Source organism: Anas platyrhynchos, chromosome 1 (assembly GCF_047663525.1).
Source record: "Anas platyrhynchos isolate ZD024472 breed Pekin duck chromosome 1, IASCAAS_PekinDuck_T2T, whole genome shotgun sequence".
Taxonomy (NCBI): Eukaryota; Metazoa; Chordata; class Aves; order Anseriformes; family Anatidae; genus Anas; species Anas platyrhynchos.
The window spans coordinates 53517652-53544903 of record NC_092587.1 but is presented as its reverse complement, the minus strand read 5'-3'; the positions used below and the strand labels follow the sequence as shown (position 1 = coordinate 53544903).

At 44.8% G+C, this 27252-nt stretch overlaps 1 protein-coding gene across 1 annotated transcript; it reads left to right on the top strand.

Annotated features, from left to right (window-relative positions):
• On the top strand, nucleotides 1-25794 carry FAM83F (family with sequence similarity 83 member F). The gene is made up of 5 exons (XM_021278794.4): nucleotides 1-552; nucleotides 4318-4485; nucleotides 12067-12188; nucleotides 12728-13440; nucleotides 18277-25794. Exons 1-5 carry the CDS (start codon nucleotides 97-99, stop codon nucleotides 18339-18341), a joined length of 1524 nt encoding a protein of 507 aa, XP_021134469.2. The 5' UTR covers nucleotides 1-96; the 3' UTR covers nucleotides 18342-25794.
• The last annotated feature ends 1458 nt before the right edge of the window (nucleotides 25795-27252 follow it).

The window sequence follows — 27252 nt, the reverse complement described above, 5'->3', positions numbered from 1 at the left end:
GGGGCGGGCTCGGGCAGGCCAGGTGAGGCGGTGCTGGGCCTGCCTTTCGCTCCTTCCACAGCCTCCCAGCCGGCCGGCGCTGCGGGTGCCGGCAGCATGGCGGAGTCCCAGGTGGTCCTGCTGGACGATGCGCACGTCAACGAGAAGGTGACGGAGGCCCAAGCCCGCTTCTACTACAGCGAGGAGCAACGCCGGGCACTGGAGGTGCTGGTGACCCGAGGCGAGGGGGCCTACAAGGAAAACCTGAGGAAGGAGCAGCTGCGCGACTTCCTCTCCAGCCGGGAGCTGCAGGCGCTGCGGGGTGGCTGGCGGGGCTACGATGACCCCCGGGACAGCGGCAAGGTGTTGCGGGGTCCCGGTGGCGAAGCCCTCTCGCTGGCCTACTGGCCCGACTGCTCGGACACGGAGGTGCCCCCGCTGGACCTGGGCTGGACCGACAAAACCTTCTACCGGGGTATCAGCCGGGTGACTCTCTTCACGCATCCCCGCAAAGAGGAGAACGCGCCCCACGTGAAGGAGGTGGTGCGGGACATGATCCAGCAGGCACAGAAGGTAGGGACTGGCCGCCCCAGTATGCCAGCAGCCACCCTGCCTTCACGCCTGGGCTGGGGGCACCTGGGGTGGAAGGAGACCACCACCACCACCACCACCAAGTGGTGCTCGATGGCCAAGCACGGTGGCCCCCCATCCTGGTGGTGTCCACACCAGGCAGGGCTTTCCATGCGGTTCCTTGCCGGTCACGTTGTGGTTTGCCAGAGTTGATATCCAGGATGGGGTTAACCCCCCCTGCCTGCATCGGGGCTTTGTAGCCGTGGTTGGTTTATGTGCCCCAGCCTGATGAGCTGGCTCGGGGCAGGGGGAAGGCAGGTCACGGTGCTGCTCCAGCCACCCCTCCTGTACGTGCAGGTAACCCCAGTTAAAGACAGGGCAGCCAGTTTGTTTGGGGTTATTTACTTTCTTGCGGTCTCCAGCCAATCCAACCTTGAGTGCGAGGCAGCCAGAGTCCAGACAATATGTGGCTGCTCCTCTTATTTATCTTGGGCTGGAAAGGACTGTTAGTGGTGACAGTGCACCTCTGGCAAGAAAACAAACCAGCCGTGACGCTCCAAGAGCGCTGGAACAGGCTCCCCAGGGCAGTGGTCAGGGCACCGAGCCTGACAGAGTTAAAGAAGTGTTTGGACAACACTCTCAGACACATGGTCTGAGGTTTGGGTGGTCCTGTGTGGAGCCAGGAGTTGGGCTCGGTGATCCATGTGGGTCCCTTCCAGCTTGGGATATTCATCATAAGCCACTTATTCCTGCTCGTAGTTTTGCTGCTTTCTGTTTTTTCTGCTTGCTAATTCAGCGGTCTCTCCCCCCCCCCCCCCCCCCTTCCAAGTGCACACTGCACGCACAGTCTTTGCAGAGACTTGTTAAAACCAAATCTGCTGGGAAACACAGAAAACTTTGCAGAAATAGGTGCACACCCCGTGATCTTGTTCAACAACTGGTGTGCTCAGTCATACAGAAGAAGCTGAAGCTGTAAAATGCTCACGGTCTGATTTGCTGCAACTTCATATCCTCTTTGCGCTGCTGCAAATGCCTCTACAAATTGTGTAGAGGCAGATGACTGGGAAACTTTGCTCTTTTTGATAGCTGGGCCTGGCAACTAGAAGTAATTAATTTCTTTGTAGATTTTTTTCACTGACTGGACGGAACTGTGCCCCTCCCAGCCCAAAGGTAGTTTCATGTTTAACAGCCGTTTACGTTTTAATGGTCTTTTTCTTAGATAACTGCCTATTGTGTTCAGTTGAGCTGGCCCTGGAGAATAAAATTTCCAGGTAGCAGCTTTTCATTCAGCAGATAAGAGTGGGGTTGCTGTGTATGTGTTTGTTTTTTAATTTTTTTGGGGGGGTGTTTTGGGTGTGGTTTTTTTTGTTTTTTTTTTTGGGGGGGGGGGTTGTTGGTGGTGGTCCTACATAGATACTGGTAATATTTGACACGTCTGTGGGTGGCTTATCATCAGTGTTTTACAAACATACAGTAATTAAGCTACCTTGCCGCAATGAGATTGACAAGCATTAACTTGCCAATCTGTAAATACCTAGGAAGAGCAAGGCACACCTATGGGTCCTATAGATAAGTAGTGCTATTATCCATAGGCTAGAAAAAGGAATGGTAAAAAAAAAAAAACACTTGCAGAGGGGTTAGATACTCAAGCTCTGACTTGCTGCATTTGGAAATGCTCCTAGGTTATCTTGACAGATCACCAGCAGTGACAGGGGTTTGGGAAGACAAAAAACAACCCTGGGGTTGCTTCTCTTACAGTTTTCTATCTTGGAATTGCCATCTGCAAGGCAGTTCATCATTTTTTTCATACAGGGCTGCAGTTTTCATGGATTTAGTCCATAGTATTGCAAAGAAGCCTGAAGTGACCTAGTAACAATTAGTGGTCAGTCCAGTGTGTGCTGCAATTTCTTGGGCTTTCTTGCAATTTCAAATTGGACTCCTTGCAAATAAAGAGGATGGAAAGAAAACACAGTCACACTTCTATCTATTCTTCATCAGTTCCCTACGTGGATGTTCTTACTTCAAATGAATATTATCTAGCATTCTTGCTGCTTAGTAACAACATCCATATCAGAGTGTGTGGAGGGGAAAGAAAGCATAGCATGCCTCAATTAATGCATGAAAACTTCATGCCTTTAATAACGTGTCTGCATATGAAGTTGTTCAGGAATAAAGTGGCACAAGTTCGCTGTTTTTCAGGGCTGACATTTCCTGCATCCCACTCCTTTGAGCTAGAAAGTGACGACCAACGTGGGACCTGAAATCCAGTTCTTCTGCCTACCAGGAGTTGTTGAGGGCCTTACAATTAGCTTATAATGGACCTCCACCATCGCTCACCTTTATCAGGAACGTACATGTTAATGATGGGCATAAACACAGTGTCAGCTCATTTTTTCTTTTCTAATCAAGAACAGCTCCTGTAAGCACTGCTGACAGAAGAAGCCTGAGAGAGCAGAGGTGTTGGTTGTTGTTGGCCGTGCAAGCAGACTCAACAAAAACAGGGGACATTTACTGTGGCATCATTTTCCCATAGCCATTTTGCTCAAGGGCATTTTCAAAGGAAGGAGGTGTCTGGCAAGTATTATTCCTGTTTCTATAGGGTGCTGCTGCAACTACAGCTGTATGTCCTCCAAACATCAACTGAAGAAAACTCTACAGTTGGATGCAGTCCCCAGCTCCATTCACACCTGTACATGCTCTCCCCAGCACAGCCTGGCTTGTCGCTGTGACCCCAGCACCTGGGGAGCTAGGATTTTGGCATCTCTATTCCCAACTTACTGTCAGTAGGAGAGCTCTGACCTGCCAAGTTGATGGTTCGTAGTGGGACTGGGAGAACCACAGCTTCCTTCATTCATAGCCTGTGAAATGCTGGGGAGAATAACTCCTTCAGGAAGAAAAATGAATTGATAATTCAAGTGGTGTAAAGGATACAGAAAGTGAGAGAGACAAAACGTGTAAGATCAGCATAAAAGTTGCCCACAAAAGTCTTGTTTTTGTTGTTACTCATCCTATGAATGTTCAGGCTTGTCAGTGATGTCAGTGCAACCCTTTGCTTTTGTATAATATCTGTGTCTGGAAAGAGGGATTAGTTTTACACCAGAAAAATATACATGTGAAGAGAAGGGAACGGTCATTTTTCCTCCAAATCTTGAATGTGCATTTCAGTCACTTTTTGACAAGTATGAGATGTTTATGTTTGAGCTCCATGAGACGTTCTTCGTGAAGCCAGCCCTGAGAGCAGAGTTCTCACAGGGAGTTTGTGAAAAAGGAAAATAAAATTCTTCTTGTCTGCACTATGCACCCCATGGCTGAGGAGTCATGCCCTGATTCCTCTGCACATTCATTCTTCCATTACTCACCTTCTGAAAAGTGTTAGTGCTGTGTTTTTCGCTCTTCTTTTTCAGTCTTTTTTCATGTTTAAGTGGATCTTTATAGAGGCAAAGAGGGTTTCACAATACAGAGATAAAACTGGGTATTTGGCTTTGGCGTTCTTCAGGCTGCTGAAATAAGCCATTTTCCCCTAGAAGAAGGTGAACTCTCAAAGACAATTTATTATGTTCCTTCCAAAATGCAGTGGGAACCATGATGGAAAATTACAAGATCATTGGAAGTGCTTGGGCATGTACATTCCTGTGCTGTTGTCTCTCTTATATCCTCCCCCATATTCTGGTATCAGTGCTCTCCTTTGTTTTGTACCAGTGTGATGGGCTTCCCTATCAGTTCTTAATATTTTATTTAGTTTCCTGTCTACTGTCTTCTTGTTTCCAGATTATTGCAGTGGCCATGGATGTATTTACAGACCGGGACATCTTCCGCGATATTGTTGATGCAGCATATAAGCGCTGGATCCCAGTCTATGTAATTCTGGATGAGGATGGTGTGAAGCTCTTCCTGGAAATGTGCAGATGCCTTGACCTCAGTGACTTGCAGATCCGGGTAAGATATTCAATGCTGAACCATTATTTTCGGTAGGTCAGTGGCCTTCCTGACTTGTAATGAATCTTGGAACTGACTTGGACAGACAAATCTTTTCCTCCCTACAAGTGACATCACAGAACTTAGACAGGGGTTGATGAAACACAGGGGGATAAGACAGTGGCCTGTTGAAACAGAAGGAAAGAGAAAGGGAAGAGTTGGATTATTTGCCTTTCACCTGAGACAGGGGTCTATGTGTTTGTTTTGTTTTTTGTTTGTTTGTTTTTTTGGCTCTTGCCAAGTAAATATTCCTGTTTGAGAGAAAACTTTTCCGAGGAAATACCTGTTGGTCTCTTGTGCAAGTTCTAGTGTTCAAAGCAGGTCTTTGAGCATACTGGGATTCACACAAATAGTAATAGTATGCTTACACTTTGTGAAATCTGGGACTGCGTGAGCTTGTAGTCCTCCTTTGCCTGAGAACATAAGGGACTGGGGAGCACAGCTGCTCCCCAGTTCCATATTGGGGTATGTTTTCATATAGTGCCTGCACCACAGCAGAGTAGTCAGCCTAGCTTGGCTGGCAGAAGCAACTTCAGTAGGATCTCCTTCCATTACATACAAACTGAAATTCTTTGTGTGTTTATAGTTACTTTTGTTTTTCCTACTGTTTTAATGGCTTTTAGCCACTGTCGCTACTACAGACTTGTTCCAAATACTGGAAAAGTTGCTAGGTTGGAAACAACCTACAGGGTGCAAGACTCGCCCCTCTTGTGATCCAATTGTTCTGCTGAGCAGTTTTTAAAAAAAAAAAAAAAAAGTGCCTGGAGGAAGGGCAGATCTTCTATAAACACTCAATTAATAGTTTTAAAAAATAATAAAAAAAAAAAATCAAAAAGCTCTGAAGGTTAGAGAGGCTCATATTAACCATTCAAGCAGAACTGTCTTAAAGGTGGATGAAAATGACTCGCATATGTCTGAACAATGCTCCTGTGAACTACCACTCTGCTCTGAGTTTGTGGACTTCTTCATCAAAAAAAGACATCCAGCTGAGCAGCTTTCTTATCTTTCTCCAAAACAGAGATGGAAGTTTCTTCCCTCTGGTGTCTCTGAAAGCAAGACACAGACATCGTTATAACAGACCTGTTTCAAGCTTCAGGGGTGTTCTGTGGCCTGGGCTCGAGTCTCTTTGGTACAAAGCTGTAAAACCACAGCAGTAGTTCCATTTGCTCTGGTACCTGTTTTCCATTTCATTTCTCACTGTGTCATCATGTGAAGGAATGATTCAGTACTGCATATTTTCATCCCTGGATAGGGTGCCCTGGCATTTTAGAAAAACTTGCAATGCTATTGCAGAGGTGAGTTCCTGTTTGTCTGCCTTATCTGTTTAAAAAGTGTTTGGTCTCTTTCTGCTTTTCCCCACACCTCTTTCTCCATAAGTATCTACACGCGCTTTACACTCCAAAACCAATTATCAAAATGACATGCTGCAGCAATGACTAGGTCCTGCAGCAGCCTCCTTGCATCACAAGGTCACCCCTTCCAAGGAGGCAGAGTTCAAACTGATGCCATCAAAAGCAGTAGAAAACTCTTGTGCCCCTTCTGTATTTCCCTTCTCTCACACCAACACTTGCTGTGTTTTTCTTTCAGACTCGGACTGAGCTGAAGGAGTTCCACTGAGGAAGAACTTTTTAACATCCTTCTTTAATCTAATTTTTCACTCTTCTGCAGATTTCCAACCAACAGGGTGTTGTCCTTCCACTTTTTCCCATTTTCCCACCTATCTCATACTGTTGTGTAAATTCTCTGCTTAGGGTTGTTATATTCCTTTTCCAGTACACCTAAGGAGCCTTTCTTTAATCTTGTTAAGGTCAATGCAGTTTATTCCTTTCTGTGGTGCTGTGGAAGGACTGGGAAGAGTCTTCCTGTTGGGAAAAGTGGGTCAGTTGTCTCTCAGGGAAGGTGGCCTCTCGGTGTCCTGCCCAGGTTCCTGTTGTTTTCCATCCTGGGTCAAGGTGACTGTCAGCATCAAGAAGACCAGGAGCAGCTGGTTGGTCAAGTTTTTCTGCAAGGCTATCTTCGATGTATCTGTGCTGCAGTTTGGGTCAGTATAGCAGAAATCATCATATAGCCTGACACCAGGCTTTGGATATGAAAGAAATTGCAAGAGGGATGTGGTCTTTCCCTTGGGGACTTCATCCACCTCATCATCTAATGTGTCTGGGGGCTCTGCACTTTTAGCACTGAAGACCCAGCTTTAAAGCAAAAAATTAAGCTGGGCTTCTGGTGTTACTCTGGCAGAATCATTTTGTCCCACACTGAATTCCCACTGGAATTGCTGAGGAAGAACCAGAAACTCCAGTGCATGTAACTCTTACCATTCACCCATTTATTTTTTACAATGTCTTCCTCTTGACATCTGCTTTGATGCCTGAGTTTCTTCTACAGATTTTCAGCTACAAGGAGAACATTCTCCCCTTCCACTTTCTTTTTGTGTAACCACTTTGCTTTCTTATGAAATATTTTGACATTGGGCCCCAGTTTGTCAGAAAAGGGAATTATGTGCTCTACTCTTCCTTCCTGCCCTTCTTCCCATCTTTCCTTTGGAATGCTTCTGCAAGATTTACAGGCTGGCCTTTCCACAGAAAGTTGCAGCAATATGGGAGGTAACTTTAAGGTTTTGAGGCAACTTCTCATCCCAGAGAAAAAGAGATGACACACTCCCATGGGCTGGCATTGCTGCAGGGTCAGGATGCTTATTCTGTCTTCTGTCATCACCAGATGCTCAGATTGCTCTATGATTCCTGCCCTTTTGTTTGCATCTCTCTCTCATCCAGTGCAGAGTGAATACCTCAACAGTCCTAATACAGGGAGGTTTACTGTTTTAACAGTGGATTTTGCCCTTTGTCTACATAGAGTGATGGGTGTTTTCACAAAACTCTTGGCTATTGTATCTTTTTGAGATGGCAAGGTATCATGATCCACCCACAGTCTCACAGGAGGGAAACTGCTGTAGCAAGACTGTACTTCACAAAGAAAAGAAGCTCTTCACTGACTCCAAACGTGAAATGAGAAAATTTCATTTTTTGTCTGAAGGCCAGAGATCAGTAAAAACGCATTTAAATTCAACCATCTGCACATTCATCCTGGGATGTCAGTACGAGCATGTCTTGTTTGTATGAGTCATATTGCTTCTTGAGCCTGCAGGACATGGTTTGCCAGACTTTTGTTATGTTTGACACAAGGGTGTTCTTCTGAGATCAGAATGAATCAAAGTTCTCAGAGAGATAAAATTCATAGCCCCACAAAAAGTCCTCCTCTTATTGACCTGAGGGTGAGTGTTGTCACTGGTTTTTAGAGGCATTCTCTTCCCCATGCTTCTGCTAACCAAGCCATCAGTGACGGACACTTTTGCTCAAAGACAGGGAATTCAAGTTCACCTAGAGCTCCAAGGAAATCTAGGGAATGTGGTATCTGCAGGAAGTTCACCTTCATATTAATTTCTATTTTCATTTCCCCAGCATGCAAGGAGTTCCTTTTCTCACTCCAGGTATTCTTATAAGCTTCTAACGAAGAAATCTTTGGAATTTTGTTTCAGTTCTTCAAGTCTTTGCCCTCCAGCTTTCTTTATTCAATTCAAACTCAAGTAAAGAAGAATCTGAACATGATGTGAGGCAGTGCTGTTGTTTGTAATACCCAGTAATGGCACTACTGGGCCAGGTATAGCTAGCTGCATTTCTTCCTATTCTACTTGACTACCTGCAAGCTTTACTATTTCATCACCTTTTCTAAAACTGTTCAGGGCAACCACATAGGATAAGCCCAGTCCCTCCCAACATTGCCTGGTGTTGGCTTCCAGATTGTGGCTGATTTTTTGTCCCCATCTAACATGAGCAATGAGCAGCTACTACCCATCTCTCTGACCTGGAGGTCTGATGACCTGAAATGAGAAGCTTGCAGACCATAAAAAAGAAAGATTCCTTATCTCCTGTCACTGTGGTCCTGTCCACGTGAATCCTATATCTCTCTTCCTTTTACTGCCTTCTGTAGAACCTCCATGGAGGATTTTTGAGTGGGAAAAAATGGGCATCTGTGCCTCCCCCTCAGCCCTGCGCTAAGATGAAGCAGTAGTACAGGAAAGCAGAGGACAGGAGCCACCCCAACAGATGCTACTGACTTAAGGATCTGATTTTCCCAGGGACAGCAGAAAGGAGATCTCTGTATTTTGAAAAAAAGCAGTTAATGCAAGGGACTGTTATGCCACCATCATGTATGATCTACTGCTTTGGTTTGTTGCCTGTCCTTCATCTGATTTAAGTCTTTCAGTTTATAGAGCTCGCTCGTGCCATTCATCCCAACTGGAAATAAAGACTTCTGCTGCTTTGCAACATATATATCAGCTGTTGTTCTAAGAGGGAAGGGACACCAGGATTCCCTGGTGAAAATACTTGCAACACCTGCCTTTAGGGTCCATCTTCTGTATCTCACCTTATTCAATCCCCACTTCTGGGCGCTGCTGCTTGGGTCTGTCAAGGGACAATTAAGGTCAGTCACAACACGAATGTATTACCAACTTTCTCAGCTGAGTCTAATTTAACTTTCTGTGGGTTCAGGGTGAGGCTTAAAAGCATGTCACAATAAAGCAAGAAAGACTGATTCCTTTGCTGAGTGTATTAGGATGCTCTGTCAGGCTTGAGCATTACCGGTCTGTATTAAGTTGCTGTCAGGGAGATGTTAGTCACTGCTTGCAATGAGGAGTGGTGTAAGTCTGTGTAAAGGCAACGTGGAAATCCAACACAGACTGCAGCCTCCATGAGCCAGGATATGACTAACCCTAAGCAGGTTGCTGCAAGAATACAGATTTGGAGGGGTCTCTTCTACCTGGAGAACTAACTGGTCTTTTAGCCAAAATTTTTGTTACTACAGTAACGTTAGTGCCCAAAGAAAAGGGCTGAAATCTCACCTCATTTATATTTGTCTCTCTGCTTTTGTTGTTGTATAATCTTCAGTACATGAACCCAGGCTTGTTCCTTCTCCGTACAGCTTGATATATTAGTCTTCAAATGCTCCAAGATCCTTCAAGGCAGAAAACATTATACAAATAACCTGTTAAGTGACTCGATGTTTATATGACTTTGTGCTTGTTTTCTGCATTACAAGATGCGTTTATGCACTCCTGTGCCTACTTTGTTCAAGGAGGTTTATGTGTTCAGCTGTTTGGTTCTATCCCCTCTGTGCCCTTCTAAGTGTTATGTGTGGCTCAGTTACTGCAGAAATTCAAATTTACTTTCTTTCCACCAAAAGAAGGTGATACAACATACAAACACAGTAAAATCCATGCTTGTTACACGCTAAGAAACTTTCTGCTCACGCAGGCTGATAGTCCTTGATTCAGAAAGGATTGTTACGTGGCAGAGCTGCTGGCTGATTTGAAGGCCAGGCATACTTCTTGACACTTCCAGTCAATATCCCATGATTTGGCAAATCCCAAATCCAACTTTACTCAGCAAGGGAAGAAAAAATGACTTTAGGCGACCAGCCAGCCATCTACAAATGTTATTCTAAGCACTGGAAAGGGTACCCTTCCTCCCGTGTTCTACCCAACCTGCATTCAGCATCCCACACATATGACTCACTGCTAGCTAGGCCTTGGGCAAGTCACTTCATCTTTTTTGTCTCTTAGGTTCCTCGTCTTTAAAACAGGGTGATAATACTGTCAGCGGTGTTGGGAGGATTAATTAGCTAATGCCCACACAGGACTGCAGACAGATCAAGCAGTAGATGAATGCAAAATAGTAGTATCATCAGTTACTGTTAGTCAGAATTTGTACTGCCACTGCTGTGTTTTACTGAGGAAAATAGGAACAGATTCAAAAGGTAAGATTTATATTCAGAAAACTGTTTTTTGAAAGAAATCCACATTCTTCTAATCACTCATTCCTGCATGCTGATTTCTATAGCCTATCGATATTTAAGCTGTCAGTGAGATTCATAATAATAGTACTTAGCTCTTTGTGGGATCTGAGGCTGTGCTAGTGCTAGCCAAATCCTCCTGATTCTCCTGTTCTGCAGATGGGGGAAGAATGAAGCAAAGGTGAATTGACTTCCCCAGAACATCACAGGGAATAGAGTCAGAGCTGTGATTACACCTGGGACTGTCTGACTCCTAACCTTGGATTTATTACTCCAGATCACAATACCTTTTAGCTTTTCATTGTTAAAGAATTCTTACAGAAACAGATGGTGGAATGAAGAAAATGATCTAAATTTGTGTGTCAGAGTGACAAGATAATTTGCTCCAAACTTATACTGACAATAAATGCTTTGGGGTTTTGTTGGCTTTTTTCATGTTAGTCAGTATGTATGTGTGTGTATATATATATATATATATATATACACACACCTTTTTGGCAATTCAGCCTCAAGCAGCCAGGACCCATGGAGTTCAGCACTGATCTGAGCAGAATAACACCCAGTCCAACATGCAGATATGTTCTTTCATTCTGTGCACACCTGAGCCTGTTGTAGAAAATTAGGTAACCTTAAATCTGTAGTTTTTCTCTCTATCCTTAGTAGTACTTTATTTCATTATTTGCAGGTTTGATGCCCAAAGGTCTTAAGTGGGACAGGAGGTCCAGGGAGAGTTAAAACCTTCCTCCAACTAATTCAACTTCCTCCAGTTAATTTTATCAAAAGTTTTGCCTTCCTCTTCTCCAGAAATTCTTCTTCACTCATCTGAGACACCAGCAGAGACACTTACCATACACCTTTTTTTTTTTTTTTTTTTCAAAATAAAGTTCTGAGTTTTTCACTCTCCATTGAACAATGAGGAATATAGGAAGACATTGAAACTCTTTGGGATTCTTAGCAAAATGATATAGATCAGGGTTCTTTTGTTATAACACACAGGAAACATCTATGTTTTGAACAGTGCGACTGTTCCATTGCCTCTTTTGTAATAATTAACTTGTCTAGCCTTATGATTTGCCCAGTTTTGTCAAGCTGTATGTTGTTGGGCTCAGAACAGAAGCACAAAAAGAGGCTAATTTAGTCCTATGTCATATATTACCCTCTGAGTAACTGTGTCCTTGGGACTGCACAGGTGTTGCAAAATTCCTTTGTTTTCTGGTCCTGCTGACATAGCCTGGAAAAGAGCTCACGAGTGTCATGGAGTAGGGATTGGGATTCAGAGAGTGCAGATATGACTCAGAGCTTCGTCTGATTCATTTGCCTGAACAGGGCTGGGCCTTCTGAGCTACAGCACAGGGCTGGAGATGGAGGATTATTTGATTTTGAGAGCATTGTCTTGCCAGTGGGCTCAGATGAATAGCTGAAGACAGCAGGCAGGGTTACAAAGATGCTGACCTATCGGACAAGGCTATAAAACGATGCACGGGAGTGACTTGTATTGACAGGTGATAACAACAGGGCTTTCAGCACTGTGCTTTCCTCTCTGCAGCCCTTCTGATTTCTGGTGGCTAATGATGAGCTGTAGCCCCAGCAATAGTGAGATAATGTGAGGGATGTGTTAAGACTTGGAGCTGGCAATTATCTAATTCTCTGCCCTATTTATTGTGACATTTTGTCTTTTAACCTCCCTGCTAGAACATCCGCATACGTTCTGTGACAGGAGTTGGGTTCTACATGCCAGCAGGGAAGATCAGAGGCACACTGGCATCCCGATTCCTGATGGTGGATGGTGAAAAGGTGGCCACCGGATCATACAGGTGGGTTGCTCTTGCTTAAGGCAGACATACATCCTTCCTGTAAAGAATGGCTTGCAGCTTTGCTTGAGAGTCTCCTCATGTCATTCCTTTTCTTATTCCAGTCTCTGTAATTGGTTTGGCACCTGTAGAAAAAGAGGTGGGGTAAGACAGAAGGGAATATAGAGCACAAGCTGCTCCCAGGAGAACAGAACATGCCCATGCTAGTGGACTGTTTCAGTGGGCTAGAGATTGTGCCATGCTGCGTTAACCACTGTAGGTTGCTCTCCTTGGAGAGGTTTCCAGTCTGTAGACTCCTCCTGTTGATGCCATGTTGCTTTTTTAAAAGGGTAGGTTGTCCTTCAGAGTTTTCGTGCCTTTTCTTCCAGATCTTTACTGCATGCCTAAAGAACAATAATAATGAACTTCACCTACCTATCCTGATGCGTCTTGGCAAACAGCACAATGCTGCATATTCTTACACAGTGTTTCAGATATTGTTGGGTGGGCTGGGTCAAGCATGCACCCAAATATCTAATTTCCATTCTGTTTCCTATTTTTAGTTTCACGTGGAGTTCATCTCACATTGACAGAAATATCCTGCTAGTCTTGACAGGACAGCATGTGGAGATGTTTGACGTTGAGTTTCGTGAGCTCTATGCCATCTCAGAGGAAGTTAATTTATACAAGGAATTGGGTATTACTAATCCACACCTTCTGGGAACTGGGAAGCCAGGCTTTCATTCTTCCACCGTGGCTCGGAAGATCATTAACCCCAAATATGGCTTAGTGGCAGGGGCAGCCCGTGGTGATATGATGCTCTGGGCTTCACGACACAAGCAGGATAATCAGGGGAGTATGGAAAAGGAAGAAACGAGTGAGTCAAAGAAACGATTAAATCAATTTCTGAATGACTTAATCACATTGGATCAAGAGCTCCCAGAAATTGAGCCACCTCTGGAGAACTTGAACAAGCTGAATCGGAGCCCTCAGAAACTGTTCTCCCGACTCCACATGGACCTGAAAAATAAATCCAAATCCAGAGAGTCTATTCGTGATGTGAAGAAAGAAGATGCACAGGCAAATTCAAAGCAAGGAAAACGGTTTTCCAGTGGGCTTTTCAGTCGCAGGGCCAAACGATCTCCAGGCTCAAGCATTGAGGCAAATTCTTTTGCCAGTGAAGGACATTCAGGAGAAGACCTTGGGAACATGAAACTGGAATATGAGCAGCTCAGCATCAGCCATGCCAGTGTTCAGAGCGCTGACGGCATCTCAGGTAAAACCTCTCCTACCATCACGTTCTGCTTCTGTGCTCTTAGGCTGTCCCTTGTTCCGAGCTTGGTTGATTGGTGCAAACGTATTCAACATAGGCACCTGCAAGTAGATCCTGATATTTCCTCTGCAGTAAAAAGAGCAGAATCAAAGAGAAGTAGAAGTTGTATCAAATGAAGCATAAATCTGAAGGCAATCTAATGGCAGTCTTATTGTAAGATTGGTACTTCTCATATTTTCTGATACTTCCCAGCAAGCAGGCATGGGACAGAGAAAAAGGTGAATGTCTCCCTGTATAAAACAAGTTGCACGTGCAGTTCTTGAAGAGCACTGCCCTGATAAGCAGTAGCAGGACATTCAGTGTCGTGGTTAGCAGCATGCAGGCAGATTTCCAGTGTAACCTCTCCTTTCATCGTTTGGGTTTAGTCAGCTGTGTTTACTGTGACAAGGTTACTGGTGGAGAAGGGAGAAAATGTTTGTGTTGAGGTGAGGGAGCAAGGAGGGAAAAAGAGGGTGGAAGGCTTTTCGGCTTGCTCCTCTAACTCCATTTGAAATGGAAGAGAGGGTCATGAAAATGGAAGCTGTGGAGAAGCACTACATCTGAACCTTCCTTTCTTTGCTAAGGCACGGCTGGTATTTTTGCTTAAAGCCCATCCAAGGTTTCATTCGGTTGAAGATTCCTCCTAATTTATGTGTTTGTAGCTCACATCCCAACAGTTTAGATGTTTTGTCAGATAGAAGTAAATCTATTGACTGTTCAGCCTGGTTGTCCTCCTCTCTCAGTGAACTGTGCTGGGTGTCAATACATCCTGCACCAGCAGGAAAATAAACTAGTTAAGGGGAGGAAAATTTCTTCTCAACTTATCTGGCCGGTGGCCATTCTGTGCTCTGATGAATGCGAAATGCTGGAGTAGAAAGACTGAAATCCTCTGGGACTGCCATGATATGAAATCAAAAGACATTCTCCTGAGAACAAAATAGAAAAGCAAGGTGTTGGGAAGGTCAAAAGCAGGGATTGATTAGATTCTTAGAAATATTTCTGGCTAAATGAAGAACAGACTCAAAAATGCCAAATGAACATGAGAAAGAACTGAAAGAAGGCTTGGATGGTTAATTTGAGACTATAGTAGACCCGTTTTTGGATGTTTGACATTTGGGGAGACAGAAGTAAATCTTGGTCTTCATCCTCTCACCAAATCACATTATTCTACCGAGCACAGACAATATGTGCTGTTGGGCCCCATTCTTCGGAGCCAGAAAAAACAAAATCCTGAAGACCTATAGGGAGATGTATGGGCATTTCCTCCCGGAGGAATGGACCTGAGGGCTTGCACTACCCTCTAGTGACAGAAGTGGAGAACTGTGTCAAGTCTGACTTGTCAGCACTTCAGCGTCAGAGGTTCCCTGTGCTTGTGGCTGCTCTGAAGCAGCCTGCCTGCCATTCCCACAGTGCCACGGCAAAACTCGACCCAGATTAAGGCATACAAGAGATTAATGTCCCTGACAGTGGGGCACTGAGCCCCCCTGGGCATCGCACAGGTCAGGGCGGCAGGGATGTCCCTGCTCCTTTTAGCACGGTGGATTGATGCCAGCTGGTCTGATGCTCGGTCTGGACCATTTCCATAAAGACACTATCACGCCGTTATGTTCAGGTTTTATGTCTTGTCACTGCTACTTCCCAAGAGAGGGGAACACAGACCCGAGGATTTGGGATACCCCTTCTGGTTCCAGGCTCAAATTTGCAGTGCAGGGAAGCAGCAGAGGGCCAGGAGCAGATCTGGCACAGTAGCCTTCCTGCTGTGCTCATCCTGACCTGATAAGCCTTTCCGAGGAGTCCAGGCAAATATTTTTTGTTTTGCTTTATGCTACTTGAGCATAAAGTTCGTGGTGACAGCAGGAGACTCCGCAGCTTTTGAAGCGTGGTGTAAGCAGGCTTAGGTCATCCGGGACAAAAGGCTGGGGGAAGATCACTGCGTGCTCCTTGAGAGTTGAATCGCTGCTCTTGAAAGAAAGCTTCTCTAGCCTAGTGGTCCCAAAGCAGCACGGAAACAGAGATGGCAGAGGGCACGTTAAAGAGATGAGACTCATGAGAAGGAGGAAGAAAGGACTCGACACGTTGGATCCTGCTGTTACTTGATCAGCAGCACATGTTTCATTAGGGTTTCATAAAAGCTTCTTGAACACGGGCATGGAACAGAGTTCCAGCTGTAAGACAAAAATAGGAGGCCCTTTGTTCTTGGGGAAACTGTAGGACTGACCTAGCTCTAAAAGTTTAAGTTGTCTTTGAGCAGGCCTAGTAAAAACTGATGGCTGTGATACTCTGAGTGACAGAAGGGAGGTGGGAAGTGGAAATGAAGGAGGGAGAAGGTGCTTGGTATGCAGTCAGGTTAGGATGCAATTATTCCGAGCTTCACAGTTTGAAATAGCTGCCCTTACCTTTTGTAAAGATTAAACAGCACACTTAAGCCCTGTGGGCCTGCCTGTGCACACATCCTCCAAAGTCACTATTAATTCTGTAATTCTGTAGTACCACAGAGACACAGCCCGTCTTACAAATGCAGAGAAAGACCAGATCTACACCCCGAGTCGCTTGCAGAGTAATTGAAAGACATTATTCAAGCAGGCTAAAGGTCAGGTTCAATCTTGTAAGAGCAAATGGTGACGGAGAGAATACGAACTGGGGAGGGAAGCGCTGGAAGCGCGTTTTGCAACAGTCTCTGAAAATCTGACTGGGTATTTACGTACTGGAAAATGATACCTACAAGTTAGGATGGGAAGCCTGGAAAATCCCAGGGCTCCAGGTAGTAACGTCTCAAACCAAGCATCCAAACAAACATCCTGGGGTGTTGTCCTACCACACCGCATGGATGTTGTGTTTTGTCTTACTTAAACCACATCATGAAACTGACACAATTCTTGGATTTCACTGTCCCCGGCTTTGGAAGGCAGCAGCAGCAGCTCTGAACCTGACCAGAATGTTGTTAATTTTATGCTGCTGCTGGGCAGACTGCGATCGGCAAAGACACTGACGTCTGTGTGCAGTTTCTGGGAAATACTGCAAGGGTCTGAAAGCTGCATGCCTTTGGAAGGCACTGCCTTTTTGTTTTGTTTCCTCCCCCGCAGGCAGCAGCCAAAGTGGGCTTGTTTGGAGGGTCTGCTATCCCGGGTGTCTCTGCACATCAGCCTTCACTCCTCAGAGCGATGTTTGCAGAATTGTTACACTTAATAGCAAGATTTTGTGTCTCATTTTTGGGTGCCTCTTGCAACAAAAAAGGGGATTTACACTGCAGCACTGCAGAAGTAGCTGCTTAGTTATCAGCAGTGCTTTTCAGCCCAAGTAGGGTCGTGGGCTGGTGGTAAATGGAATTTTTATTTAAAAAGAAGGAGGGAAGTGTTGCTGCGTACATGCACGGGCAATGTTTGCTCTAACTGCAGCAGGATCTGTAGAAAAAGACCAGAAGACAGGAGTAGAAAGAGTGAGAAGAACAAAGGCATTGAAAGTTGAGACTAAGCAGAGGAGGAGCGCTGATGCTTTGGAAGGTAAACATGAAGGTCTTGAACGTGATACAGACAGGGAGGGGTAGCAAGGAGATAGGGATAACATCATGCTCGGTAGTAACATACAGAACAGGTCAAAGTGAGGACAGCAGGCAGAATGAAATGCCGTGGGGAGACGTGGAGAGGAGGCTGCAGCATACAGAGCAGCCACAGCAGTGAGGGTGGGCTGCAGTGCAGCCTCCCACGTGGATATGGGGAAGCTGCGGTGGGGAGGAAGGTCAAGAGGAGGAAAAGGAGCTCCTCTCTTCACCGTCAGCTACAGGTGAGGAAAGTGATGGTCAAATATCCACAAGCAAGAGAGTGACATGCAAAATAATCCACTTGAAGCCCAGTTCAGGGGCAGTGCCTGGGCTGAACTTTACCTCACATCAGCAAGGCTGAGCATCATGTCACCATGACCGGCGGCAGTTTTCCATCTGTTTTCACTCTATGCTGACCACTGGCACGAGGGATGTACACATAATTTCCTTCTCTAGAAACACGAGTGGGGTCTGCCCTTGTTCAGAGTGGCCACAAGCCACGTGGCAGCCCCCCGTGTAAGTCTTGCTGAGCCCAAAGTACCGCTGAGCTCCCTTACTTGCAAAAGCCTATGCAAACACCTCATAGCACAGGCCTTGAAAAAAGTACGCTGGGGCACCCAGATCAGGATCTGGCTGTCATGAAAGGGATCACACAGCAGTACAAGGATTCAAAAGTACAGATACTGAGAGCAGAAGGAATCTACTGAGTGAGCAACAAAATAAATAACAAAAAATTGGGGGCAGCGTACTAGGCTACTTAACCAAAAGACCCTGAGGCCTCCGGATTTCTCTTGCAAAGGAAATGGTGGAAGTACGGCCACTTGAGATGCTTAGAACTAAACACAAGAAAAGCTCTGTTGAGAATGTGGGTTGAGATCAGATGGATGAGATGACCTGACTTTTCTTTTTTGTTTTCATCCGTTGCTGCTTGGAAAACCTCCCACCTAAGTCATGGCCAGCCTGCTTTTCAGTGCCAGCTGGGACCTAAGAATACCGCTGACGCTGGCCTGAGTACAGGCCAAAGCCTGGAAATACTTCTCCAGTGGTTTTCTCTATAGTGTACTCTGAATTTGCTCTTATTTTAGTGTCTCTTCATTTCACAGAAGTAGGAAATAAAATCCCAAGAGAGTGCAGAGCAATGTGGGTCTTACACAAGGCGTATAATAAATAACGAGAAAGGACTGAAGCGTGAGTCCAAACTTTATCCAGATCTTATTTACTTAGCATTAACTTTTTTTTTTTTTAACTTCTTTTCATTCCAGGTAACCCGGGTCCAAACTCCACTATGAGCGATAAAAACAAACAATCTACCTGTGTGTTATCTTGATTGGGAAGGATTGTCCAGAGAGCTGAAGACTGAACAATCTGGAACAGTAACCTGTTGATTGATGTTGAACCTCCAGCCATGCCCTCACGCAGTGGTCCGTCAAGCCGCTGCGTGGTCCTGGATGCACCTGGCACCTGCAGTTAAAGCACATTTACCGGGTGAAGCATAGACTTTGAATGGTCAGTCCCTTAAACGAGGGGTAGTGATGAATGTATTAGTCCATATGTGTGTGTGCCTACAGATTTTATATATAAAAACAACTGTGATGACTGGGTCTCAGAGCTCGCTCTGCGTCCAGATAAATGGAGGAGATTTTCTGACTTACTTGTGCTGCTACTTCAGTCTGTCTAGCTACAGACTCAGAATCACTGTGTTGCATTGTTTACTCTACTGCATTGCAGAAATGTGTTGGTCTGACGGGCTGGCAGGCGAAGTCCAATCCAAGTGGCAAATTCTGGGTGAAACAGTGATGTTTACAGACAGCAGAGCAATCCTCTGTCCTCAAGGAGTCTTCCTGTGGATTCCTGCTGTCATTTATCCACAGGGAAATGAGTGGTTAGGGGAGAGGGGTTTAGCTAGAAGAGGCCAACAGATTAGTATCTTAACCGTTTGTTTCGTGTCATAAATATAGCAGTCGAACAAAGTGATTTGGCAATAATCTACTGGGATATAGGGGGATGTTTAACCTGCAGCTGAGACTGGGTCAGAGAAATGCCTTACACAGGAGAGTGGGCAGATCAGGGAGTAGGTACGCAGCCTTCCACGGCTGTTATAAAATCCTGTTTGTTGCTAAGTCAGCAATGCTTCATGGAAACTGTATGATTAAGGAGCACATCTTTGAGGCTGAAAAGAAGAAGCAGGGCAAGCATACAAGCTTTTCAAATGCTTCTTTTTCTCTTTCCTTTCCTTTTTTTTTTTTTTTTTTTGAAGTTAACCTTTCCAGACTCTAAAACGTGCCAAAATCCAGGGCTTTGATCCATAAGAAGAGCTGCATGCAATCAGACCAAAGGCCATCTAATCTGCTATCCTGTCTCTTGAGGACAGCCAGTAACAGGTGATCACGGAAGCATAAAAAATAAAGCTTAGATACAGAGGTCTTTCTCTGACACTGTTCCAGCAGTCTATGGACTTTCTGAACTGGCAGTTCCTTCTGGACCTGGCCTTAATGAATACACTTAGTCCCCTTTTAAAAGTCCTTTTGTACTTTTGGCCTTCGCAGTGTTCTGTGGCAGTGAACCCTGAGTTCATTGTGTGTTATGACAAAGAACTGTCTTCAGGCTGTTTTAATGGTTTGTTTGATGATTTCATCGAGTGACCCTAATTCTTCCGCTGTCAGATGCAGTGATGACCACCCCTATTCCTCGCCTCCTCGCCACTTTTTACAGACCTGTATCATATATGTCCTCAGTCATCATTATTTTCCAAGCTACAGGTTCATGGTGTATGTAGCTATTCATTATATGGGACCTGTTTGACACCTCTGTCCTCTTGTTCACTGGCTCATTTCCAGTTCTACCCACTAACGAAGTGGAGAAGCAGGTTGTTTTTGTTTCTTCAGTATGTGGATTGATGTTTCACCCTGCTTTATTGCCATCCAAATTACATACTCTCCTGTCATAAATAAGCCCTAAGAAAAATAAATCCCAATCATAAGTACACACCTGAAAACTAACATACCTACTTGCCAGAACTATACAGATAGCAGAAAAACACCAGTTTGTTTTTCTTTCTTTTTTGTTTAAGAAACACCATTTAGTTTGTTTCAGCTTGCAAATACAAGAAAAGCCAACTGCTGCTCTACCAACAAAGAATAACCCATTCCCAAGACTCCTCCAGGTGCTGGGTTGCAGCATTAGTTGTTATACTGAAGCAGCTGCCTGTAGTTGATGATAAAATCTCATTGATTGATTGATTGATTGATTTTCCTTCTTTTCCTGGAAGTGTATTTAACTCAAATGGCAAACAGGTTTGTTTTACTCTGATTTTATCCTGTTGAATGTCTTCAAGACCTCAAAAACCCCAAGGTACATGTATTATGCCCTCTGTTAAACGCACTCCCCCTCACTCAGTGGGTCAAATGCTTGCTACTCTATATAACTTCTATATAGCCTTCTGGGAACAGAATGTAGTTTTACAGCTAGGTCTGTCAGCTCCTATTATCAGCAGTGTTTTATAACATTTTTCCTGGTAATGGGAGAGAAGAAGTGTTGGAAATCACACCGTCGCTTGGACATAGAAGTAAGTTAATACATGAGATATCCTGTTGGCTTCAGGAGCACAGTACCTGTGCCAAAAGCTATTCACTGTATGTGTGTAGGATTGCCTAAAATGGCTTGATTTTTGCCATGCTTCTGTTATTCTCCAGATGTTTAGGAGATTTTTATCTCTCCCAGTATTTATTTCATTTTGCTAGCAGAGACCAGAGATAAATTTATCAGACCAACGTTGTTCCGCTTTTTGTTCTTGTAGGAATATTGTCATCTGCTGCTTCCTTGGTCTCCCAAGCTTTCAGGGTATTTATTTATTTTTTAAAAATTGTGCAATACGTTAATTAACTAATTAGTACTGTGTTGATGTATATGGTCAGGTTTTCCAGGAAGACCTCTATCTCTTTGGTTTTAGGTCTTTGTTGCTTCATCTTGGGTGGAGTGCCTTAAATAATCCGAGAGGCTGATTTCACTTGCCCTTCCCTTCATTCTGTGCTTGCTGATGTAACATGCTTTACTTTCCCTTTCCTATGACAGATGTGAAAGCGCTTTTCTTTAACCTTGTCAACTAGCAGGATCTCCTTTCCAGTGAGAGTCTCTCATCAGTTTACCTTCTGTATTGTAGCCACACCAGTTTCTAAAAGGTAGCGTTCATTAGTTGTTTTTAATTCCCTTCCCTTTTTTTTTTTTAATTTGGAAGTCACAGAAGTCAAATCTCATGCCTTGACTCCGGAGCCTAGTAGAATTCCTTAGGCTTATTACGCATTGTTAATTTACTTAATTTAAGAGAGCAAACTTGCTTTCTTGCATGATGTGAATCAGCTTCTTAAACTCAGCATTACTCTTTGGGGATGCGTGCAACCTTGCTGCTCCAGAGTGGATGTTTCAGACTCTGGTGGAACTTGTTCTTCCCTGCAGATAAGATCAGCTGAACTTGGACCATCTGGCTGCTCCTATGGCAACAGCTCTGAGTCCGGGTGAGGTGACTGCATTTATTTTGGCTAGTTTTGCTAATTGTGGTTCTTTATGAGTGCCAGAATCCTGAGGCTGCGACCTGTAAAATGAATCTCTATCACTCTCCAAATAAAACGTGGGTGATGGAGCTGGGGGACGGGCAGGCAAGGAGCAGTGGTTATGAATTTTATTGGAAGTCTGCTAATGGAGGCTGAAGGTACAGCAGCACCTATAGCAGGCACAAATAAGCTATTATTTCGTCTCTTCCAAGAAGCCCTCCCTTGGGACTAATGTAACCAAGTCAGTAACCTTCCAAGGAGGTGGGAAAGACGGGAGATAATTGTTGCTATTTTGGAGACCAAGATTAGTTCTCTTTGGAGTCTGTTTCCTGAGCCTGGACAATTTTTACTCGTGGGCATGTCAGCCCAGATTTGCTGATCTGTGTGGCGTAACACGGGACCTGTGCTGGCCAGTTCTTGGGTTTTGAAAAAAGAGTAATCAAGCTGGGGCTCACAACTCGCTCTTTCTGACATGAAATGGGGAATGGTTCTGAAAGAGCTTCTTGGCTGAATGTGTGCCTTCTAGGTTCCTCTTAGTATGCAATTATATATTTAATGTACATGTGTCCAGTGATTTATGCCAGAGACCTTTTCTAAGTCAAACAAATAAACTCTTTGCTATGTTATGTTCAGGTAGTTTGTTCATTGGTGTCGCTTTCAACTTCTCAACGGCAGCTCCTGGATTGTCAGGATTTTTCTGATTATTTGTCAAGAACCTGTACTGTCTGGATTAGAGCAGGTTTTGTGTAACAGATGAACATCTTTGGTCTGTTTGGCTGTGCTTGTTAACAGATGTGTGGGTAGCTAAATCCCCCCCCCCCCCCCCCCCCCCCCAAGCGTCCTGTGGCGCTGAGCACCTTGAGAGAAACTCAGATTCATTGAAGCAGGCTACAGCAGATGTCCTTTTCAGTTTCTCTTTGGTTTTATTTTTCACTACCACTCTCTCAGCAGCTGAACTGCGCCTTGCTGCAGCTGTAAATGCATGTGACAAAGTGCCATCTCTGTTTCCCTCGCCATCTTTCCTATATAATTTGTACCCATCAGTAATGACATTTCATTTATGAAACTGAGTCCCTCTGCTACATTTCGGTTCTACCTGGTACAGTGCAATCCTTGACATTTAAGTAACTCCCCAGCTTGCTTCCCGTGCTCCCTTTGTGTATACAAAAGCCTTTTTTAAAATTCCTGACCATGTTGCAGAATAAATCCAGTCTCTATTTTACTTTGGGGCATTAAGGTACATGAAAATGTATTTGCAGTAAACATAATCTTTGCCTTTCTTTCCGTGTTTAAAGCCCACATAGCAATTGCTTTCTTACTGTTTAAGAGGAGCCTGTCTAAGCCACGCTCATTTCACAGGCTATGTCAGGGCTCCGTGGAATCTGATCGTCTTTCTTTAGAGCATTAGCACTGCCATCACTTTGTGCCTTTTCTTTCTCTGTGCTTATTTTAGGGAGGTTCTCCGAGAAAGCAAGATAAATGTGTTCTTCTCCGTGCTTCGCTGCTATTTTGCTATTACACTTCCCTCATCTTTTGACAGTTTTGTCTATGCTCTTTGAAAATCAGGGTACAGCTCTAATAATAATATAATAAGGAATAAAGGACCTCTTTGTGTCCCTAGACCTTACGTCCCCTGTCCTCAGCCTGCTGAAAGAAGGAACCCTCTTGGAAGAGAAACCTATGGATGTAGATGAAACTGTAAGACCTCTTTACATGTAGCAAGCCTGGGAGATGTTTACCAACCTCTTCTCACAACACCTATTTCTGATCTTTGCTGCAAGTCTGGGCGCGTGTACTTGGGGAGTGAGGGTGCAGAAACCCACGGTGTAATATGCAGCATTTCAGCTACCCCAGTCTCGTTCATGATGTGGGCAAATCTGCTGTGCTTTTTCAGCGAGGTAGGGAAGTAAGGGAGAGTGGCTGAGAAGCATCTGCACAGGAACGTAGGGCAGAGTTGCTGTTGTTTCCTAAATTTATTACATGATTTGCCAATGTCTCAGGTTTTGGAGATGCTTCTAATCCTGGTTCTCTCTCCCTTTTCTGTCTGCCTGGTTGCGATATCAGCTCCTGCCTTTTCATCCGACTTGTCAGGTTTTGTTTTCTTTTTCTAAAATATTAGATGTGTCACCTTGTAGGAGAACTGTAAGCATAAAAAAGCCCTTCTGCTGCTTTCTACCCGAGACAGAAACAGGCAACTTCTAGATGCTGAAAGACATGATTTTATGGACAGTGGATGTGTGAAATTGCACATAACCAGGAAAACACAAACAAGAGAATTTGTGCAGGAAAGCTGGTGGAGCACGGAAGCAAACTAAAATGTTTGAATAGTGAGGAATGTCGCCATTGTAGTGGGCCTGAAGCCTAGAACATAAAAATAAGAGCTGATTTTTAAGCAAATGCATAAAGTAGCATGGGGAAGGATCAGGGACATCAGGTCAAGGATAAGGTCAATACTCACAGAGACAAAGTATTCTGGGGCCTTTTGCATTTTTAGTTTATTTAAAGTAAAAAGCTTCTACTGAATAGTGAGCTTTATTCCAATTGTGCAAGTGAGAGAACTATATTGCACTTGTAGGGCGTGGACTAAGTAACATTTTGTATGGGTTTTGGGGTGGTTTTGGCACATGCCTGCTATGGGCTGAATGAACACTGGTTATCTGACTGCCGAACTGGAGTGGCTGTCCCAGAAAGGATGTTACTTTCTGCAGTCAGACCAACGCTCAGGATGGAGCACCAACATCCAGGCTCTCTGCCCTCTGTCCTGTGGAAGGCATCGTGCCAAAGGAGTGCTCCCAAACCAAGGTCTAAACATCACAGTTAAATGAACAAGAGATTATGGGGTGAACCTCCTGCAAGGTGTGCGTCCTTGTGGAACACATCACTCTGTGCTTCCCCTCCGCTGGCTACAGACTAAGGGTAGGATGGAGTATGGAGAAAAAACTGCCCTCAAGAGCAGATTGTTTGCTTCAGAGCTGGATCCTACACCACAAGGGGAAAACAAAGGCCATGCCAACAGGGCGCGTGGGATAGGAATGTCGGTTGTCTTTATCTGCGGAGCGGCAGCAGCCCAGGTCTGGGGTTTTGCACAGTTGGGACTGTGAAGAATACATTTTATTTTTTTTAGTTCGAGTATTTACGTGGGCAGACCCTTGTTTCTGAGGTTTCTCCTAGGACGTAAGAAAAAGCGTAAGCGCTGCTGCTTGGTGATAAAGGGCAGAACCATACTTGTACTTGCCTCTTCTTGCATTGTTTGGTGGGTGTTGTGCCTAAGAAATGCAGGGGATGTTTCATCTTATTATGCTCTGGCTTCTCTGAAACTTCAGCAGTAAAGAAAGCAGTAAGGTGCTTCCAGGTAGCTGGGCTCCAACTTCTCTGGAGAGGACGCTTGTACAAAGAAAAATAATTAAAAGGAAAAGCTAGCTCCCTGAGAAATTACAATATATTTGGTGAAACCGTGTGAAATCCCAAGGTGCAGATGCTAGACAACCTTGGGAAAAGGGCATTTACTTCAAGTGTTTGAAAAGAAAAGCTATTTAAACTTTGAAAGAGCTATTGGTTTTATTGTTGCAATATTTATGATCCTCTCTTTATAGGTCATGCAACCATTTCCTTAGTTATCCTTAATCTCCTACCAGAACTTCTTTCCCTGGGCTGGCAGTCCTCTTGTGCAGAGCACTTGCACTACAGAAACGGAAAATAGCAAATCTAAACAAAGTGGAATCATTTATAGCTGTCTCGCTAAGTGCACAACACATCTGCAGAAGGATCAGTTGCTCTGATTTAGCATGGCCATTAGTGACATTTTGCTGCCACTGAAAGGAAGAAAATGGCTCTGTTTAGTATCCTGAGGTAGAGCTGTGGTAATCATAGGCATTAGAAATGGAAAAGGCCATTAGGTCGTCTGGGCCGTTGCCCCCACACAATGAGCAGCTCACCAGCATACCTTTCCTTGGTAAATTATTCTACCACTTGTTTGAGGTTCTCCTTCACAGCCTAATAAATCTCAGAGGAAGGAAGTTGTTTCTTTTTTTTTTTTTTTTTAAATAACTTTTTGGAGAGGTACGATAGGTAAAAGTCCTGACAGGCAGCGCGCTGAAATAATGACCTGCCTGCTGGTTTATCAAAGCCTCTGCCGTTGCCCTTTCACAATGAGGACACTGTAATATATTCACTTCCTTTGTTCTGTATTTATGACTAGAGCATTTCAATAAATCAAAACTTTTCTGGAAGGAAAAGTTGGAGCGGTCTCTCCTGGTTTCTCACCAATTTCCAAACCACTTTTTAAGCACGTTAAATTCAGCTAAAGAGCCAAAGTTATAGTTTGCAAATCCAGGCTAATTTTACTTCGCCCAGTGGGGTTGTGCTGGATTTACGCTGGAGCTCCTGACAGCGCAGTGTGACCAACAGCTTCCTCTTTGCATCCAGGGAGACAGGCTCACGAGAACAAAGGCAGAGGCAGACGAGCAGAGGCGCCAGCTCCAGATGCTGTACCCTGCAGCCAAAAGGAGGGCGTTGTTTCAGGCAGGCTCCATCTTGTTTCAAAGCCTTCGGTGTAAGCAGCGCTCGGTGTAAGGAAGGGGGAATTCGCCCTGTGTTAGGAACGTGAGGAAACCCTCGCAGTCGCTGCAGCATCTTTGCACTGAATCTTGCTGCAGAAGCTATAGGAGGACCTCTGGAGGAGCTGGGCTCTCTTGATAAACACAGCCCTGGTCTGAAATGTCTTGAAAAAGTAGCTTAAACATGTATTTTCTTGCTCTTTGTGCTCTGGTTAGCCGGTGGAAGCAGGACCTTGAGATAGAAGAGCTGCCAGGGCTGGTTTGGACTCTGTAAGGGTCTGAGTGACGATAAGCAAGCCCGTGCGATCCGAGCAGTGGAAGCAAACAGACTAGAGCTGAGCTGCTGATGCTCTTCAGAGGGAACACATTTCCTTTGGCAAGGCCCTTGAATCCAGAGCAACAATAATGGAAGAACACCTCACTCTTCTTTCAGGGGGGGAAAAGAAAACCCCATCGTACTGTTGACTTTCTCCTAGCTATCTGGGAGTAGCTTTAGTGCAGGGTTAGCAGGAAAGCTCTGGGGTCTTTGCTTGCTTTTTCCCAAGTGAGGGAGAAAGAATCTGATGTTTTGAGAAGGGCTGTCTGTACGCGATGAAATCCACTACAATCCTGACCACCCTACCTTCCCCCTGCAAAAGGTAGTAGCTCAAATGCTTCTTGTGCCCCGAGCACATGAGTCTTCCTCCCTTTCTGCCTGTGTGAGATTAGTTGGTGGCTCCAAAAAGATCTTCTCTGCTACCAAGAGGTCTTATAATTGTTCCCAGGAGCTGGCCTGAGGGCTTTGCCCACACAGCCCCACCCTGGGCTCCCAGCAGCAGATCAGCCACGGGGAAGCTGCTGGCAGGTTTTCCTTGGGAAGGTGACACAGAAAGCTCTGCTCGCGAACCTGGGTTTGACTTCGCTGCCAACCCTTGCAGAAGACGAGCTGGGACAGCGAGTGAGTCATGGGGTTTGCAAGCATTCAGATTCGAGCAGCAAAGAAGGAACAGCTTGGCCCACCCAGCTTCACGGCTCTTTGTTCCAGCAACTGCTGGAGGCGAAGTCATGGGAACGGCTGCTGCTGCTCCATCTTCCCTCGCAGCCCTTCCTGCTGCTACTCTCATCCCATTGTCACCGTCCAGCCCCGCTCTGCAGG

Bases quoted from the DNA above. Each gene is read 5' to 3' on its own strand.
- FAM83F (XM_021278794.4), top strand. From the start codon at position 97: ATGGCGGAGTCCCAGGTGGTCCTGCTGGACGATGCGCACGTCAACGAG. The intron at 553-4,317 runs GTAGGGACTGGC...TCTTGTTTCCAG, and splicing joins TGATCCAGCAGGCACAGAAG to ATTATTGCAGTGGCCATGGA. The intron at 12,189-12,727 runs GTGGGTTGCTCT...TCCTATTTTTAG, and splicing joins GTGGCCACCGGATCATACAG to TTTCACGTGGAGTTCATCTC.